The sequence below is a fragment of the Scardinius erythrophthalmus genome, assembly GCF_964197995.2.
Source record: "Scardinius erythrophthalmus genome assembly, chromosome: 10".
Taxonomy (NCBI): domain Eukaryota; kingdom Metazoa; phylum Chordata; class Actinopteri; order Cypriniformes; family Leuciscidae; genus Scardinius; species Scardinius erythrophthalmus.
This window is the reverse complement of record NC_138230.1, coordinates 14899837-14919799: the sequence shown is the minus strand read 5'-3', so window position 1 is coordinate 14919799 and position 19963 is coordinate 14899837. Positions and strand designations below refer to the sequence as shown.

Below are 19963 nucleotides of genomic sequence, written 5' to 3'. Positions count from 1 at the left end.
ATCGCGATTAATCGTTTGACAGCCCTATTATATAGTTACAAGAATAATTGTCCATAATAATAATCATTTATTAAATTCATTACATGCATAATATAGTGTGGGAAAATATTCAATAAAAGAGACTGAAAGTTTCGTGCATTTATTATTTTATCAATAAATTTACATTATAAATTAAATTATTGATTTTGGCATAATAACAATAATAGTATTTATAGTAATAATAGTATTATTAATAATCAATTAATGCTTTATTCTTACTATAATTCTATATTAAACCTTTTTTATAGTTTTTTTTATAGTCACCAGGGTATATTCATTTGTATATTCCTGGAGGATTTTTGATTTTTGTGTTAACTTATTTCGTTCCTAAACACTGTGTAACTTCCTTTCTGTGTGTCTGGCTGTGATGTTTGTTACCAATTTGGGTTCCTGTTTCTGAGAATGAGCAAGAGTGACACAAGACTCTGAACATAACAGAACAGAACTCTAAGTAACTGCCTATTAGAGTGAGCATGGGGGGAAACAGATCAGCTGTCCTCGCTGTGCATGTCATTACCGCATCACCACACGGTCAGTAAAGAGTGTTGATCAAAAGCACACACCAGGTGCATTCTGAACATCCATGACAGTCCAGGGTTTGGCAAATCACTAGGTATGTTATGATGAATACCACCAACCCCCCACCCCACCCCACACACACACACACACACACACACACACACACACACACACACACACACTAGCATCACCTCACTCACCAACATCACACACACCATCCTGTTCTGTTCTCGACTTCAGAATGCGCTGTTGCCATGGTGACGGAATGGCGCACGCTCTGTCTTTGCTTTCTCTCTATTCTCTTTTTCTTTATATATCCCTTACTCTTCCCGCGGATGTATGGGCGATGTATGGGAGATTCACTGCTCGTCTGGATGAAATACACGTAAACCGTACTGGTGTCATGATAATGATAATTTAATGGCACTAACACACTCTCGAGCTGTTGTTTTTCTCCAGCATGTACCTTAAACGTGTTCTGTCTCTCTATTCTCTTTTTTTTTTCTCCTCAGGAGGAGAAGCAGTAGGATTCCTGCCATGAAATCTCTCTAAGAGGAGAAAAGCAGCGAAACCTAGAAAATCTACACCCACCCACGGGCAGGAGACAGGGGGAGAGAGAAAGAAAGAAAGAAAGAAAGAAAGAGAGAGAGAGAGAGAGAGAGAGAGAGAGAGAGAGAGTGAGCAGAGGGGTGTGTGAAAGAAGGGGGAAAGAAAAAGCGAGGGATAACAGTCGATGGATGCTGCTTGGACGTTCTGGTCGGCACAATATTCAGTGACAAGGATTGGAGAGCTGCAGGGATGGATGGGAAGGGAAGACACATTCCTCCAGGTAATCAGATCTCATTAATGGCCGCCAGTGCTGTGCTGAGACCACCGTGTCTAATGCTTGTCATCATGTTTAGTGAAATGCTCTTGAGTGAGTCTCAATGTGTTGCACTGTATGACAGCATCATTTTCAGCTTACTGTTGTCTTATCAGGAAACTTTTGTGCAGACATCTTAAGATGCTCCAGAAGAGTTCATAGTTCATGCATTATGCTTTGAGTTCACTGTGTCTTTTATTACTTAGCTCTCTATCTGGAATTCTCGATTGGTCAATTGTGGAGCAGTAACATATTTTTGTATTATAGCCGCTAAATTGTGTAGTTCACCGTTGTCCATGGTAACATATCGGTGCTACTTTCAGATCCTGAAAACATGTTATATTGTACTTAAACATTATATATATATATATATATATATATATATATATACACTGTATATATAGATAGATAGATAGATAGATAGATAGATATATATGTGTGTATATGTGTGTGTGTATATATGTGTTTGTATATATATATATATATATATATATATATATATACAAACTTTTTAATATTTCGAACTTGGTTCGATTTTGATTCATTAGTGGCGTGATGTGCGTAGCCTACACTGTTATTTTCTTTGCGCTTGAGAGTTCATTAACATGACTCTCGCCAAGGTGACAATGGCGAATGCACAAAGTTCAATATTACGCTTTTTCAAGAAATCATGGAAAGATGAGCGAGAAGGAGAAAAAGTGGCATTTACATCTGAACCTACTTCACCTTTCCACGAGGAGGCAGCGAGTGAAGCGGCACCTGAGGTTTCCCATTTCCAGGACATGCATTTCATCACTGGACTGTAGTGAGACTTCCACGACACAAATCGGCACAATGCCAAATGATTCTCTCTCATTATAACAGCGAAAACACTTTAAAATACTCCGTCAGTTATGGTCATGTAGATAAGAGTAAGAAATCATTAGAAACTGTAAAGGGTCTATTTTTATCTGTGTACACTCACAATAAAAACAAAACATTGCGCTTTTGTAAAATAAAGAAAAACAGGATGTGCTTTCTGCCGTCTCAGTTTCCTTTCCATGAAGTTTGTGAAGCACGTCACAAAAATAAACCGAAACTCAGCGTAGAGGCTACTAGCAAGCTCAAGCATCTGAACTCTTGTTTTGGGTTGGTGCATACATAGATATCATATAAAGGCTAGATGTCTCGTGCGCGCTGCTGGCCAATGGAGGTCGACGTCCGCACACGGCGGCCATCTTACCACAGGGTGCTCGCTCACTCGTAACATGGTGCATGTACTTTTAAATAACCATAACTTGCTCAATTTTCTACCGATTTTCAAACGGTTTGGTTTGTTATAGACGTCGGAGATGTAGTTATAACACTGCATACATATGAATAATTATGTTCAAAATGCTTAAGCATTCAGAATTATAGCCACGTTAATAACGTTTGTAAGAAACCAAACTGTTTTTAAATCCGTCCAGATTTCAGCGAGATAAGAGGATTTGTGTGCGTGCTGATCACTCACCTTAATTCACAGAGCCCTGTGGTAAGATGGCCGCCGGTGATGCCGGAAGTGACTCCGCCTTAAGACATCTAGCCTTTAGTTTATATGATATCTATGGGTGCATAGAGCGTCTCTTCTTCTTCTGCTCCTTTTCCTGTTTTGACGGTTAACAAACAGCATTACCACGCACGCCCCCTTCTGGATTGGAGTGTGGATCGCCTGTGACTGATTGTATTCGTCATCTGACTGTATGTACTGAATCGTGATGTCCGTACCATGATATATATAGACTGTATAAGATATATAGTGCCGATTTTTGTTCTGCACTGTAACAAAACAAACGTCAAGCTAATCTAGTAAAAAATATATATTTGTATTTGTAAAAATGTTGAAAAGATGGGCTGGATTTTCATGCTTGTGGTCATTATGTTATTTTGTTATGTGTATTTAAACCACTCCAACAAATACGTAATAGACTTATAGACTAATTTTCAACTAAAAACGTAAAACTTTTTATGCTTTTTGGCCATTCATTTACACTACAACAGCGTTTTGGGTGTCTGAAAACACAAACTTTTGAAAACGGGTTTCAAGGTGCAAGTTTTTGAAAACGGACTCCGTGTAAACTACAAGAACGCGAATCTCTGAAGACGATGAAGTCATGCACATGTGGATTACGTGGTCAGTCCATAGTTTTTCATCGCCCTCTAATGGCCTGGCAGCAGAATACAGGGTTTTTAGTCCGTGTGTGAATGAGGATCGTTTTGACAATGGCGTCGTCTGTGCGCGGAAAATTCAAAGGAAAAACTTCTCTGTTTTAAGCATATTGTTGTCGTGTAAACGTTCCCTTAATATGTTAATGAACCATTTTTTTTTTTTTTTTTTACAAAAAAGAAGACAATTTGATAGTTTGTTGTTAAGAAATGATGGCCATGTATATTCACTCTTATTTGTATCATTGTTACTGAAATAAGCATTGTATTAAACATAAAATATCGATCACATGATTGTACTCATACTTAATATAGCAGTGTATGAGATCTTTTTGTGATTTTTTTGAACAGACAGATTTTGGTTCAGCTATGTTTTTTTGTTTTTTTTTGCAGTAGACATGCAGTCAGCTGACATATTTATCTTTATTAATAACAAATAATCTAATCTTCTACAAGAAAGCAATGGACCGTAGCCCTAAATGTGTTTTGTCCATATCAACATGCTTGAATTGCTCCATATAAAAGATCTATCCATGCAAAGAAATCTCAATTACAACTGTCTCGTGACTGTTCACAATAGCTGCCTGGCACATTCCCAATAGGACTATTTGGATATGATCTAAAAGATATGACCTTTCTGGCCTCTGCATTGTATTTTGATATTTGTCTCTTAAGGTTTTTTATGTTATACTATATTCTGAAATGTGCGTTCTTTTCCAGTGTTGCATTGGCGTTTGTTCATGATCTTAGTAGCTTATACTTGGGCACACTGATGACAATTTTTGCATCTGGGTTCAAAATGTCCTCATGAACTGATCTTCCAACACTTCAGAAGGATCACACACTCATCTCATCTACGTCTTCCTGTAACCTTGGGCTCCGATTTCAATCTTTCTTTATGCGGTTATTCATACTTTTTAACTGTTTCCACTTCACTCAGGTTCCTGTTCACGCTCTCTTATCCCCTCGTTTGACCACAGCTGTGTTTTTGTTTATGACTCCAGCCATGGTGTGGTGCGAGCGGGGAATTCAGGTGCTTCTCGCCACTGTGGGAGCATTCGCAGCCTTCGCCTTGATGACCGTGGCCATTGGCACGGACTACTGGCTGTATGCTCGGGCCTTTATCTGCAACAGCACTGCCAACTCCTCTCAGGATGACCCACACAACAAGGACAAGAAGGATCCTGGAGCTCTCACCCACTCCGGCCTTTGGAGGATTTGCTGCCTGGAAGGTAAGTGAACGGCTGTGTTTATGTGTGGGGGTGAAGGATTGGGTCATGTATGGATGTATGTGAGGGGGAAATGATGCATGAAGGAGGTCCCCACCTGTGCAGTTTGCATAAGTGATTCATGAAGGGAAAATGGTTGGATTTGAGCTTGTGGTATACAGTCTGGATGGCCTAACATTTCATTTTTTGCAGCTCTGTTTTGAACTGTACCACTTAATATACATTATTTGTGTACCACATGTTTGGGGTCATTAACTCTTTCCCCGCCATTGACAGAATTTTCCGGCTCTCCCTGTTTTCACTGCTATACAGTATGGGGCGCTTTTACGCATCTTCTGAAAGAGTAAAGAATCTCTGGATCAAAACACAGGAAAAAAAGGAGCAGAAACAAGTGATAAATGCATTGCAATTTGCAAGATTTTTTTTTATGAAACTTACCCACATTCAAGTGTTGATGAAAAATAATGCATGAAGCTAGAATAAAACGTTTTGTTGTTGTTTAAAAGCAGATGATCTCTTCTTTCTTTTGACATATTGCATGTTCAGATATTCATACAATAAAATATTCTGGGGGCCATGAAATTTTTGTAAAAATGATCAAAAACGCTGGCGGCTGGCAACTTTTTTACAAAACACTGGCGGGGATTGAGTTTAGATTGTTTAATGGTTTAGAAAGAAGTCTCTTGCTCATGAAGGCTACATTTATTTGTTGAAAAACTTGTTGAAGCTGATTGTGATCACGTTAAAGTTGCAATGAAAATGTGCAAATTTTCATTGCAACTTTAACGTGATCACAATCAGTTTCAACAAGTTTTTCAATATTGTAGTCTACCAATGTGTCAACTTGCGATAAAATTTTGGCCATCTGCTTCTACAGTCATTCAAAGGATCTATTTCTTCCTGACTGGAAATTACTTTCATTGGTGTAACCTAATGCAGGTTGATTCACTAATATTATATATCAGGATAATTTTACATGCTTGTGATATATAGTAGGAAACAAAACCAGAGGAAACAAAACCACTCAGAACCCTAACACAAACTGATTTCACTGTCTAGATTTAGGGTTACTGTAAAGTTACCAAAGGCATTGTGTCAAGCGTGGCCTCCAGATCCATTTAGCCACTGGGCTCTGCAATGTGGGGTATTCACATTAAGCTAGTTGATTTAACAGTACACAGTACCTCCTTTGCTCTAGCCAGGTCTCAAGAGACAGGTTTTAAACAAACATGGGCTGTATTTTCCACATTTGCATTAGAAACCTGAAGAGTACATGTCAATGGCTATGATTATGTGATGAGTCATTGCAGGTCAAAGGTGCCTGCAGTGCTCTCATTGCATTTGCAGAATAATCAAACCAGACAAAAACAGTCATTTTGACTTATTATATTGCTCACTTTTGTTCTCTGCTTTATATAATGTAAACTAGTCTGATTTTTGAGGGAAATGTTTATTAATAGGGTTTATAACAAAATTACATAGTCCACTTGTATGTATGTTTTTGTTATTATTATTATTAAGTTATATTTTTGGACATTTTTGCCTTTGGATAGGACAGTCAATGAGGGACAGGGACTGTGGTAAGGACCACAAACTGGGACTCAAACTCAGGTTGCCGAAGCGTTACTGCGCTATGTGTCAGAGCACTACCCACATGGCTATGGCTCTGATTTCCACTATATATGTTTTAATATTTTTATTCCGTATGTTGAGAACTTCTCACGAAAAATCTCTGCCTAATTCACAACACATGCGTACGCACATGAATTTGTTCTTAACCTCGTTCTAATGTTAGTGAATTTGGAGTAGTCTAAATGAGCGGCCATGTGAACAAGGTTAACGTCAAAATAATTTCCATTTAAGGGCTTTCCGCACAACCTTTCCTTCATAGCCTTTCGTCGCTCTCTGCAGTCATTTTATACAGACACAGATTACAGACCTCTGATTAGCCAGCTGTACATACAAGTAAATCTGCTTTATTCAGAGAAAAAACGGGGTCCGTTGGGTCGGATTGCTTTCTCACGTCAACCGAACCACCCCAGAGTTCGTTATCAGTCGGGCCAAAACCATCTCATTCAGGTGATCTATGCTGTATAAACCGAACTAAGGGAGAAACCGCACCAGGTTCCGAGACAAATGCACCGAACGAGCCAGGTGTGAAAATAATACCCTTGGCATTAAATTAAGACAGCAAGCACTGGAAGACACTGGGAATATGCAGTGCACCAACATGTTGTCTAAAATGAATGGAAGGTTTAAATCACACGAGAGAGAGAGCACCACATGACGCCTTTGACCTGGGGTGACTCACAGCCATTGACATCTACTCTGAATCTATTTAGAATAAAACACCTCACCGACTGTTTGACTGAACTCCATTCAGACCACTTTTTTTTCTTTTGGCCTTTTGTCAATTTTTATTTAAAGTGCTACTTTATTTAGTTTGTTCAGAAACCAGAAAATATGGTGACACTTTTGAAGGATCTCTCTCTCATTCTCTTTAGGACTGAAGAGAGGAGTGTGTTCCCAGATTAATCATTTCCCAGATGATGCTGATTATGACCAGGATGCTGCAGAGTACCTTTTACGTGAGTCAAGAGTGTTTATTTGTGCATGTTTTTGGCATATAAGATGCATATAAGGGTACACTGTAAACCCGAATAAATTGGCAAAACTCTAAAAATTTGAGATAATCAGTTACATCACTTTTTTTTAAGGTAAGAAATTTAAAGTTTAGGTAAGCAGAACTTGCAGATTTTTATTTTGTACTTGATATATTTTAATTGCTCTTAACTTGAAATATTTGAGTAAGCTAAACATAACTTAAAATGATCACGTACTCAGAACTGAAATATTTTTAGTAGTGGAAACCTGGCTATAGCTTTATCTTGCTAATTCAATAAATGCTACCATGCTAATTGGTTACACAATACGTTGATAGCATTAGCATAGTAAAGCTTTTTCTAAATGAGTACAACAATATAAAACATTTAACATATATCTGTTCTCAAACTAAGCTCATGCTTCACTCGTCACATGATGCATCCCCCTCCCCCTCCAGTTTCGAGTGAAACTAAAACAAGCCAATACACATTGGCGTGCAATCATTTGCATCAGCTGTTCAGCCTCGCAGTGCAGGTATATAATGAGCAGCAGGTGCGATTGTACTTAAGTTTTTTGCTGAGGAGCCAAGCCTGAAAAGCTGGCCGCCCCGGCGGGCAGCAGCAGATTTGGCAACGGGACGTGGCGTCTCCGTTCCCTCCTTCAGGGAACGAGGGTTACCATTATGTAACCGAGACGTTCCTCTTCAGTCGGTCAGTCGACACCATGTCGAGACCGACGAATAGGAATCCCTACCAAAGGGCCACAGGTGCTGCACCCCATCCAGCACCCTGTGCAAGCCTCTACCCCTTCTTGTCTGGAAGGACGATAGGAGGATGGGGAATACATATGGACTAGCCCGAAGGTTGTACTACATATGAAATAGTGGGTGACTTAGCCCAAGGGAAAGACACGGCTTCCATTAGGAGCAGCCATGGAGGAATATACACATATGGGATCCCCGTAGGGTCACACATATGTAGCCCAGCCTAGATCCGGTTCTCAAGGATTCAACGGATAAAGGCCTCGCGCCGGACGCTCCGCCATGTCCGGGCCGAGGGTGTTGGAGGACTCAACAGGTTTTTTACTCTGGAGTAATAAGGGTGCACAGTAGGGTGCAGCAATCTGACAGAGCCGGGCCTCTTAGTGCTTCTACCCGTTTAAGGTGAGAACACGGGAGGCGACCGGCTCTACACACAGAGCGCGAACGGGACTTAGCAAAGCCAGGGCTGGGTCTGCCTCCTCCAGGGGCAGCGCTTGCAGGTTCACTACCTTGTCCCTGAAGGGAGTGGTAGGAACCTTGAGCACGTAGCCAAGCCGGGGTCTCAGTACAACGTAGTTGTCACCCGGCCCGAACTCTAGGCACGATCTGTCGACCGAAAATGCGCGCAGGTCCCCTACCCTCTTGACAGAGGCCAGTGCAACCAGCAAGTCTTCATGGAAAGAAGCTTTAAGTCTGCTGATTGCAAAGGCACAAAGGGAGCATCCTGAAGTGCTCGAAGTACCAAGGGAATCATCTTGCCTCCCTAAGAAACCTGACGACCAGGTCATGCTTTCCTACTGTTTTGCCATCTATGTGGTCATGATAAGCTGAAATAGCGGTAGCATGTACTCTGAGGGTGGAGGGAGACAGTCTACGCTCCAACCCTTGCTGCAAGAAGGAAAACACGGACCCTATCGAACATCTTCGGGGGTCTTCTCGGCGAAAAGAACAGTGCTTAGCTCGTGACAGCTCGTCGGCCACACGGTTGAGCACCCCGGGGACATACATGGCTCGAAGCGACCTCAGATGCTTCTGACTCCAGAGGAGGAGATGGCTGGCGAGTTGTGAGATGCGACAGGAGCGTAGACCGCCTTTTTGGTCGATGTACGCAACGGTCACTGTGTTGTCCGTACGGATCAGCACGTACCTGCCCTGAAGTGGCCCTCCCCAGTGGCTCAGAGCGAGACATATTGCTAGCAACTCGAGGCAGTTGATGTGCCAATGCAGTTGGGGGCCCGTCCACACCCCTGACACTGCATGCCCATTGTATGTGGCACCTCAGCCGGTGGCAGAGGCATCTGTGAATACCACAACATGCCTGGACACCTGTTCCAAGGGGACTCCTGCCCGCAGGAATGAGGGGTTTGACCACGGGCTGAATCCAACCGAATCCAACTCCATACCGAGAAAAGAGATCCTCTGCACGGGGGCGAGTTTGCTCTTTTCCCAGTTGGCCTGAAGGCCCAGCAGGCGGAGGTGCCTGAGCACAAGGTCCCTGTGTTCGCATAACTGATCTCGAGAGTGTGCTAGTATGAGCCAGTTGTCGAGATAGTTGAGGATGCGAACGCCCTGTTCTCTCATGGGAACAAGGGCCCCCTCCGTGACTTTCGTGATGACACGGGGAGACAGGGACAGCCCGAAGGGCAGGACCTTGTACTGATATGCTCGACCCTCGAATGCAAAGCGCAGAAACGGCCTGTGTCGAGGAAGAATCGAGACATGAAAGTATGCGTCCTTCAGGTCAACCACTGCAAACCAATCTTGGGTACGGATGCATTCGAAAATGCGTTTCTGCGTGAGAATTTTGAACGGTAGCTTGTGGAGGCTCAAAAGATTCAAAAGTCGCAGGTCCAAGATCGGTCGTAACCCACCACCTTTCTTGGGTACATTAACCCTCTGGGGACCAAGGTGTTTGTGGGGCCCTTGAGATGTTCTGACATGCCTTGACATTTGTGCTTTTTTCAGTTATTTATAAACATGTTAATGACAAAGGTGTAAATTCACTATATATAGCACAAACAGGGCTACCATAATATGCGAGCAGCTTGTATGTAGATGTTTGTATTTTTAATAGAATAATGTTTATGCGTGGTTATTGGAAAAAATAAAAATGAAAGTTGCTGAATTAAGACCACAAAACACATATTAAATATGTGTCCACAAGACTTTTGACCAATGGATGTGGTCCCTTTGAGTTCTAGCTTCAAAATTATATGAAAATAGTCTTGCTTTATCGTTCACAAAAAAAAAATACATTGATTTAAATGGTGTAAAACAGGTTTTGCTTGGAAAGCCAATATGCGAGGGGGAGGAGTAGTTCACACCCACTCTGCATAATGACTCTGCCTAATGAGCCATTCTTTCAGGTGTGACACTGACTGAGCCACAATGCAAAGACAAAGGATGTATTTAGAAGAAGACTTATATTGACCATTTAAGATTTTGCTTACATCTCTCTTGTAAATATGTTTTGCTATTTTATTAAAAATGTTACAATTACAACAATAATTACAATTTCAACAATATTTCAAGTGTACTCTTTCTTTGTAAAAAAGAAAAAGAAAAAAGATTATAGGCCTACATTTTATCATATGTATTCATTAGTTTGAATATAGCCGCATTGGAACATCTAACATCTTAGTCTATGACTTTATTTTTGACAAATATATATATATATATATATATATATATATATATATATATATAAAACGTTAGATATGAGCAGAAATTGCTAAACAAAAGCTTATTTTATGTGGCAGTATATTTTACAGTAGCCTAAAAACTGTACCCAAATCTAGTCAACAAGTGACTGACTGTAACGTTGTTTTTATGAAATATTAGGGCATATAAATGCTAATTTGCCGTTTAATACGTTGCTTATACAAATACATTTTATTTCAACATATTCCAGTCGATTTTTACTCATCTCAGTAGGCTAGCAAAGCAGTTTATTCTTTCACACACAGACGCGCGATTTATATTTAGGCTAAACAGTCTTTACAAATATGTACCCTTCATTCATCTCACAGAAAGGCGAGTCATATTATAGAAATGCGATTCATCTTTTTGCGGTTTGCATAGGCCTACACTAACGTTATTCCATAACGTTATTCCATAACGTTATTCCACACTTGAGAAAAGAAAACAGCCTACCTCACTCCTCAGCGGGATCTGCTCCTCATATCAGGATATATTGTTCCTCATATCAGCACTGTTCTGAGGAATCTTTTCTCCATAAGGTAAGCTATATTATGCCTCACTCGATCGCGACGCGCTTTGTTTACAGCTGATGTGGGCGTTTCACAGATCTTCAATAGTTCTCAGAATTTGCGTTTGAATAGCACGCGCTCTCCGGGGAGTGGTCACATTACTGTGAATTAGCTCGTAATGAGCTCGACTGGAGTCGCTCTCTTTTTATACAGATTACAGAAGATGAGAATATTTGTTTTTTATATAAGTTACTTCATTTAACAGATGCGATCTCAAGCTTTATGCCCGTGGGTCTGTTTGCCTGTTTGACTGAATTTTCGCGGAGTTATAGATCATTTTCGAACGCGTTTCAAATGGGAGTTTACTGACAGTGAGAAGGCAGAAATCGCATCATGTTAATTTTTCTTTATTTGTCAAAAAGCAAAACACTTTATTTTTATTGTGAGTATACAGAAAAAAAATAGAAACTGAACAGGATCGTTTGATGTATTACACGAAAATGAAAGATCAAAATTAACAGAGCATTTAGTGTTTATTTTCATTGCTAAAAAAAAAAACGAGCAAAACGCGCCGGCGCGTTTTTGGTCCCCAGAGGGTTAAAGTAGAGACTGTAGTGCCCTGACCTCATATCGGCTGGAGGGACCGGCTCTATCGCGTCCTTCGCTAGTAGTACTGCGATCTCCGCCTGCAAGACATGGGCATCGGCTGCTCTCACTGTAGTGGAGTGGATGGCCTGAACCTTGGGGGGACGTCGGGTGAACTGAATCGCATAGCCGAGCCTGATGGTCCGAATGAGCCTGCTAGATGGACTGGGGAGCGCTAACCAGGCTTGCAGAGAACGTACAAGCGGGACCAAAGGGACCGTAGGCGTACCCGGAGTGGGGAAGCGAGGTGGAACACAGGGACTCGGCTCAGGAGGCTCTCTCTGGGAGGCGGCCTGTAGCGGAGTCTGAGTGTGCTGTGCACACTTACCTGGTTCCACAAGGCAGGAGGTGCAGGAGGCGGCTTGGTTGTGTTCTCGAACCGCACACTGCTGCCCGCTGGTGATAGAAGAGGCGGATGAGAGTGATGTGGATTCTCTCCCCCAACTGCTCTCTGGGCCCTCTTCGGACCCAGAGATGAAGGAAACTGCTCTTTTATTGAAAATTTGGGTACCGTTGGTTTTGAGGCCAGTGGCGGAACACAAATAAAAGGAAAAAGAAGATTTTCCACCCAGTCCTCTTCCGAGGGAGGGAGCGGTGCGGTCACCGTCTCCTGGAGAGCAGTCCCATCCATCTCTGGATCGCCCATCCTAGGGCCGCTTCCCCCTGACTTTGCCACCTTTCTTGGCGGGGGCCTGGATGGACGGGACGGCCTGCCTGCGACTGGCTCCATGGCACCATTTAGGTGGAGGCTGCTGCTGCAGCGCGGGAGCAGGGGCAGACGCAGGAGGACGTCCCAGGCGACGAGCAGACTGAGGGGCCGCGGTCGGTGGGGTGGAGGCAGCAGCTGGCCGCCACGGCTGGATGTGCTTAATGGCCTCATTCTGCTTTTGTTCAGCTGAGAACTGCTGGGCGAAGTTCTTGACTGTGCCGCCGAAGAGGCCGGTCTGGGACACGGAGGAGTTAAGGAACCGGAGCTTGTCTTGTCTGTCAGATGGCTTTCCTGCACCACAAAGGTGGACATCGCACGACCCACCGACCGCACGGTCACCTTCGTCACACGAAGCGTGAGGTCCGTCGCGGTACGAAGTTCCTGAATAACTAGGGGATCATGACGACCCTCGTGCAGGACCTTCAGTGCCTTGGCCTGATGGACCTGCAGCAACGCCATGGCGTGCATGGCAGAGGCAGCTTCCCCACAGGCCTTGTAAGCCTTGCCGGATAGATCCGACGAGTACTTACAGGCCCGGGAAGGAAGACACGGTTCTCCGCGCCAAGTGGAGGTAGGGCACAGCTCCCGCTCCACTGGCGGGAAAAGCGTCTATCCCATAGCTGCCCCGCCATCAAGGATGTTTTCTGGCAGTAAAAGGTGCCGTCCATGTCCCCATAAGCTCCTCATGCACTTCCGGGGAGAAAGGCACTGGGGTGAGTTGCTGAGAACCAGCGTGCGCCACCCTGAGATACTGGTGGATCTCGGGACACGGTGGAGGGTTCCACACGAGCCCTACCCTGTTGGTGGCCCGGGAAAGCATGGCCATCATCTCCGGGTCCGTCTCGGGCACCACTGACACGAAGGAGGTAGCGGCACCGAGTCATCATCTGCGGAGAGGTCTGATCCACCCTCCGATGCAGCGATCGACATCTGATCGTCGCGGGGAGCACCAAAGTAGACGACTCGTACACACCTCGAGGATGGTCCATCGCGCTCCATTGGCGGCTCAACTGGCTGCGGAGCGTGAGAGGGGTGAGGGCTCCTAGGGGGTTGGTTCCCCGAAGGAAGCGCGCTCACCGTAAACCTCCCGCTCTACTGCCCGAGGCACGGGGACTCATTTGCAGGACCCATTTGCAGGAACGAGTCTCGACCGCAGCTCTGTGATGGTCATCTTCCCACAATGGGTACATGACTCATCCACAAAACTGCCTCGGTGTGTTCGAGTCCCAGACACACGAGGCAGCGATCGTAACCATCTCGTGACCCCAGGTAACGACCACATCCAGAAACACACAGATAGAAAGTCATCTTTAAAAAGACGTGTTCTATCTGTGTAAGCTCTTTTAGGGACTGCGCTCACTGGTACCAGCTGTGAAAGCTGTCTGACAAGCTAGCTACCAGACCGCAAACCTGTCTGTGTTCGCGGTCACCGCGAACACAGACAGGAATGTGCACCTGTCTGCGAGCTGTCTCTCTCTCGCTGGTACCAGCTGTGAAAACAGCCTTTGAGCGCTCACACCTGCGCACCTACCAGCTGTGAAAACAGCTTTTGTTTGCTCTTTAGACAAAACAAAAAACAGAAAACAAAGAGAGAGAAAAAAGACCGCTCGTGCTGCTGTGCTGTAACGCCCGCACCAAAGTAGAGAGGTCCTGAAGAGGCTTGAAGTTTCACAAAGCTGATTTGTCAGGTTTGAAGAGAGCATCGAAGTGCTTGGCTCCGAAGCAAAAAGCTGAAGTGCAGTTGCACCTGCTGCACATTATATACCCGCGCTGCGAGGCTGAACAGCTGATGCAAATGATTGCACGCAAATGTGTATTGGCTTGTTTTAGTTTCACTCAAAGTAGATTGGCCTCTCTAGAGAGATTCCTATTCATTGGTCTCGACGTGGTGTCGACTGACCGACTGAAGAGGAACATTATATAAGACTTAATTTTAGCATTTACTTTCCCTTTCGAATGTCATGGCAAAGCATGCTTGGAAATAGAAATCCCAGCCCAGTTTCAGTTCAATTTAAGTTTGTCTGAATTAAAAGAAACAAGTTAATAAAACTCAAAACAATGAAACCATTCAGATTACTTAAAATGTGTCAGTTTTGTGCACTCAAAAGAAAAAGAAAGTTCTAAGTACTCATAAAAGTTAATTTCATTTAACTTATTTTTTTTATTTGAGTTGGCTCCACTCAAACCAATTAATTATTTATAACAATCAATTTGAACATTCATTTGTGCCATTTTTTTTTCTCTTCTCAGGTGTAGTCAGGGCATCCAGTATATTTCCTATCCTCAGTGCCATATTATTGCTGCTAGGTGGAGTTTGTGTGGCATCTAGTCGGTTCTACAAGACCAAAAGACACATCATTTTGGGAGCAGGCATTTTGTTTGTAGTGGCAGGTAACATTTCTCATTATGACACATATAGCTTCCTAATTTAGAAATTTGTGATGAGGTGAATTCACAAAAATTTTGAGACACTTTTGTGTGTCGGATTTCTACGGAGCCCCTAAGGAGACATGGTGGTGGAAAATAATATGAGATGGGAGGAAAAATAATAACAAGTCAATGCTTTTGCGTTCTCTTGCAAACGTTTTGCTTTCCCCCGAGCAAGTTTACCTTTCTTGGGGGAACTCAAAACAATTGCCTGAGAATACAAAAGCATTACAAAATACTTTTTTTCTCCCAGCTAATATTTTCTTTCTTCACCGTGTCCCTTTAGTGGCTCCGTAGATTTCAGTGTCTTACTAAATAGTTCTTTTACTTTTAAAATGTTAAAATATTTTTAACAAATATAAAATATTTAAAAAGTGAATTCCCTCCAGATTCTTTGAGTCTTTGCTTTGTTTTAAAAATTAATCTGTTAATTTCAATTTTAATCTGTTGATCTAAACTAACAGAAAAAAAAACATTTTGTCTTGAATTGATCCAGGCCTGAGCAACATAATAGGTGTCATTGTATACATCTCTGCGGCGCTCAGCGACATCTCCCCCAAAAAGGACGAGGACAAGAAGTGGCACTACTCCTATGGCTGGTCCTTCTACTTCGGCGGCCTGTCGTTCATCCTGGCGGAAGTTGTAGGTGTGCTGGCTGTCAACATTTACATCGAGCGCAACAAAGAACTGCGCTGCCGCTCGCGCACTGACCTCTTCCGCAGCACGACCTCCGCTGTGTTACGCTTGCCGGGATACCGCTTCCGCCGACGCTCCTCCCGCTCCAGCTCGCGCTCCACGGCGGAGCCGACCCGCTCCCGCGAACAGTCCCCGACCTCCGCCATCGCTCCCAAGAACTTCGGCCCACCCCTGGCCGCTGGCCCACCACCGTTTTCGGTAGCCACGCTTCCCAATCCGCATACACACTCTGGAGGAGGAATGGGAGATATATCGATGTACACGCTGGGGAGGAAAGGGGAGCCACCCATGTACGGCACAGTCGACCGTGCCACACTCTACCAGCTGCACAATTACTTTCCGACGAAGGAGGGAGACGGAGGAGCGCTCATGACGGGAACGCTGCCTTCTCGTTCCAAGTCGAACCTGGCCGCGTCGGCCAACGCCACCCTCAATACCTCGTCTTCCTCCGGCCCCCAGCAGCCGCCGCTATCCGCTGGCTCCTCTGCCACCATGGAGAGGGATCGAGGGCTGGGAACCTTGGATCGACTTGGAAAAGGAGACAGTTCAAACACTAACACTCTCAACAGGAGAACAACACCTGTGTAACAAAAGGCTTGAGGAGGGAGGGAAGAGAGCGACGGGGAAAACAAGCGATTTAATGAACTGCAAGTAAAGCGAGAAGTGGCAGAATGGGAGAGACAAAAAGAGCAAGAAAGGGCTGAGAAACGAAATAAGGTCCGCTCACAAGACGAAATAGAAGTGAACAAGAAGGCAATACATCCTCTTTTTTTCTCTCCATTTCTGTTTTTGAACATGGTGACTTGAGTAACAGAATTCCATCCGCACTTCTTATTGATTCATGTTGAAATACTCGATGTGTGTGATGGTGATCTTTCGGTTCTTCAAGCTCTTTCAATTCCAGTGCTTTATCATCAGGTTATTCCTGTAACTTATTTAGCATTCCAATATAGTTGTTGTTGTTGTTGTTTTTATTATTATTATGGTAATTGTTATTGCTGAGTTAACTTAAACATTATACATTTTTATCAAGTTTTTTTTTTTTCGCAAGTATCCATTTTAATTTATTTCCTTTCGAATGATGAACTAAACTGTGATTTTTTTCTTGCACATGTTGACACAATATTTCACAATGTCATTCAGTGTCAAGCATGTGTTAATTCTGCGAGAATGTGACGACTATTACTATTATGAATTATTATTCTTTTTTTTTCTTTTTTTTACAAAGATTAATAATATTTAGATCTGTGGAATTTTTCATTGTAACCGTAAGTGTACAAGTAGTTAAGTCTTCATATAAATATATTTGATTTATTTATCATATTAACAGTCTTAATATTGTTACGATGGGATAACAAATATAGCTGCTTTTGAGACTAGAAGTCAAAAAGAGAAAAAGAAAGACAGAATACAGAAGTGAAAGGCATTCATTCCAGGGGAGCAATACGTATACCTAAAAACCTCACCAGAAAAGACAAAAAAATCTAATAAATATATAGTATATTATGAATATAAATATATATATATATAATTGTGTGTGCGTGTGTGTGAAAAAAAAGAAAAAAAAACTTTTTTGGTAAAATAAACTATGATATATTCTATGAATGTCTAAAACTGAGATCTGTGTGCATACTGTTAGCAGTTTTGACTGCAGCATTATTTTCATGTTTATTTGTAACTTTGTATGCATGATTCATATCTAATATATGATATATTCATAATGCTCTGCCTTTTGGCTTTGTGTGCATTGCCTGTATGTGCTCATGTGGATGGATTTAGGATGACAGAGAAGGGTCAAAGGGAAGACCCAGAGGGGACTAAAGGAGGATTTGATACTCCACAGTTTTTACACACATATTTTGACATGACAAAGAAACATCCTTCTTTTAATTAATTCATTATTTTCCAGTTTACAACTATGGGACGAGTACAAAAACATGTATCCAAGGATACATGGAGTACCTTTATGATCAATCATCACTGTTGATGTCCCTTAAAGAGAAACTACATAGGCAGCTGTCTTTTAAGAAAATTCGTAAGACCATTTGAAATGTTTTTATAGACAGCAACTCAATGTAAAGCACATATTCCTTGATGTTAACAATAGCATTTGGCTAAGCTAACGAAGCAATGCTAATAGCATGCAAGCATAAAAATACACAAATAAGTGAGATGAATTCATTTTTAACATTATTTGATGAAATATATTTTTAATCAGTATTTCCCTGGATTTTCAGCATTCTGGGATCACTTTCTCTGGAGAGGCTCCCTTTGAATTTAGCCAAAATGAAGTATCTCAAAAGGCCTTAAAATGTTGTATAGGTAGTCGGCCCAGTGCCCTCACTAGCCGCAGGAGACATGCATTTTTCACACGCACACACACAAAAAGAGTAATTTGAAAGAAAGTAATGCATTAATGCCTGCGCCTTGCTCCAGGGAAGGACATGACTGAAAGAAACAATTCTCTAGTGTGTCACATTCAGTTTTATATAAAAAAAAAAAATGCTGACTGAGGGGCCTCATTTATGTTTGCACTGCGTTTGTCCATTCACTCCAACACAGATATTTAGTCTTAGGCTTCCTATAGCCTACATACCTTTCAGAGAAGCGTCAGACAGGCAGTAAAATGTCACCTGTGTGCCAGTCATCAATCTGAGTTATAGTTTGAATCAGCACCAACAGAGCTCCTGTCCACAAACAGCAGCAATAAAATACTCATTTTCAATGAAACACGATGTTGTCACGATCAAACTTTATTCACATATCACACAATGAACACAATAATAATAATAAAAATAATTATAAAACTAGTATTTTACTACAGTGGCCTAGAGAGCTCAATGCTCTGCAACTGAAAAAAACACATGTAAATAGAAAAACACCCGCAAATTAAGAAAACATCTTCATCAGTTTCACAACACACGTGTACGTGCTCCAAATATTCACAACACAACCAAGTACAGAAACGCGCTGCAAATAGAGCAGACCACAACCGAAATGTTTCCAGGGGGACCCCAATAAGTGACGAACCCAGCTGGGACATGCTTATTGCTCGTGAGAATCCTTATGTCCTACTCCCTTCGAAGGGCAGACGGCAGACCCCTTGAAGTTGGGACTTTGGAGTGAGCAGGGCACTTTACGTTATGTAGCCGTTTGGAACGCACTTGATGAAGCAACGAAGGACAATGTAATTTCCTCATTATTTTCACCTGGGAAGTTTCCATGACAACGCAACATGGTGTCCATCAGCTGAATAGCTGTTATTACCAGAAATATCTTATTATTGCTGTTAACATAACTGTTGCAAAAAAACTTGCCATCTCATCTTTGGACCCTGCATTACCTAACATTTCTTATGAAACTTATTTAAACATAACATGACAACATTTGTACAATTTAACTGATATATAGATTAACATCTTTCCCTCGTGTTCTTTTTCTCTATCTTTTTTATTTATTTATTTATTTTAGTTTTCAGCTCATTGTTCTTTTCTCATTAGTATTATGATGGCATTGAACATATTAATACATTTTATATATTGTATACAAAGTTGTATGTCATACACATGTCATCTCTGTATGTTTAGCAAAAAAAAAAAAAAAAAAATCAAGTAGACTTTGAGCTGTAAGCACGTCTTAGTCGGGTTTATCAGCGCGTTTCTGTAACCATAATTTTACACAGAAAAACATAAACAGCTTAGGGGTGAAGTTAAAACAAATTCCATGCATCCACACAGGTGTCAGTATAAAGATTCATCAAGACCAAAAAGATGTAGAGGAGCCAATAAAATGGAAGTTTGTTTATTGTGGCTTTTAGTTCATTGGTGTTTCCAAAGTTGCATACTGTCTGACAGCTACCATTAAAAGGGTTTGATCTTTTGTCATGTGACCTACAGCCTTAGTTACATTGCTTAACTGTCGAAGGTTGTGTCCAAAATCGTATACTCTCGTGAGTAGGATCGTATTTGGTATAAGTAGGTAATTATTTTGTATTTTATATCAAGTAATTACTTCACGACCACTAAAAAAGTATGTTCTATATAGTATCAGTGTAGTATGAATGTAATCTGGACGTAGCCT

General features: G+C 42.1%; 1 protein-coding gene across 1 annotated transcript; it reads left to right on the top strand.

The window, feature by feature from the left end:
• Positions 1-1202: 1202 nt before the first annotated feature.
• On the top strand, positions 1203-16471 carry cacng8a (calcium channel, voltage-dependent, gamma subunit 8a; the record flags this gene model as incomplete). Its single annotated transcript, XM_081377407.1, has 6 exons — positions 1203-1251; positions 1289-1387; positions 4609-4836; positions 7338-7421; positions 15011-15151; positions 15684-16471. Exons 2-6 carry the CDS (start codon positions 1357-1359, stop codon positions 16469-16471), a joined length of 1272 nt encoding a protein of 423 aa, XP_081233533.1. The 5' UTR covers positions 1203-1251; positions 1289-1356.
• Between the last annotated feature and the right edge of the window lie 3492 nt (positions 16472-19963).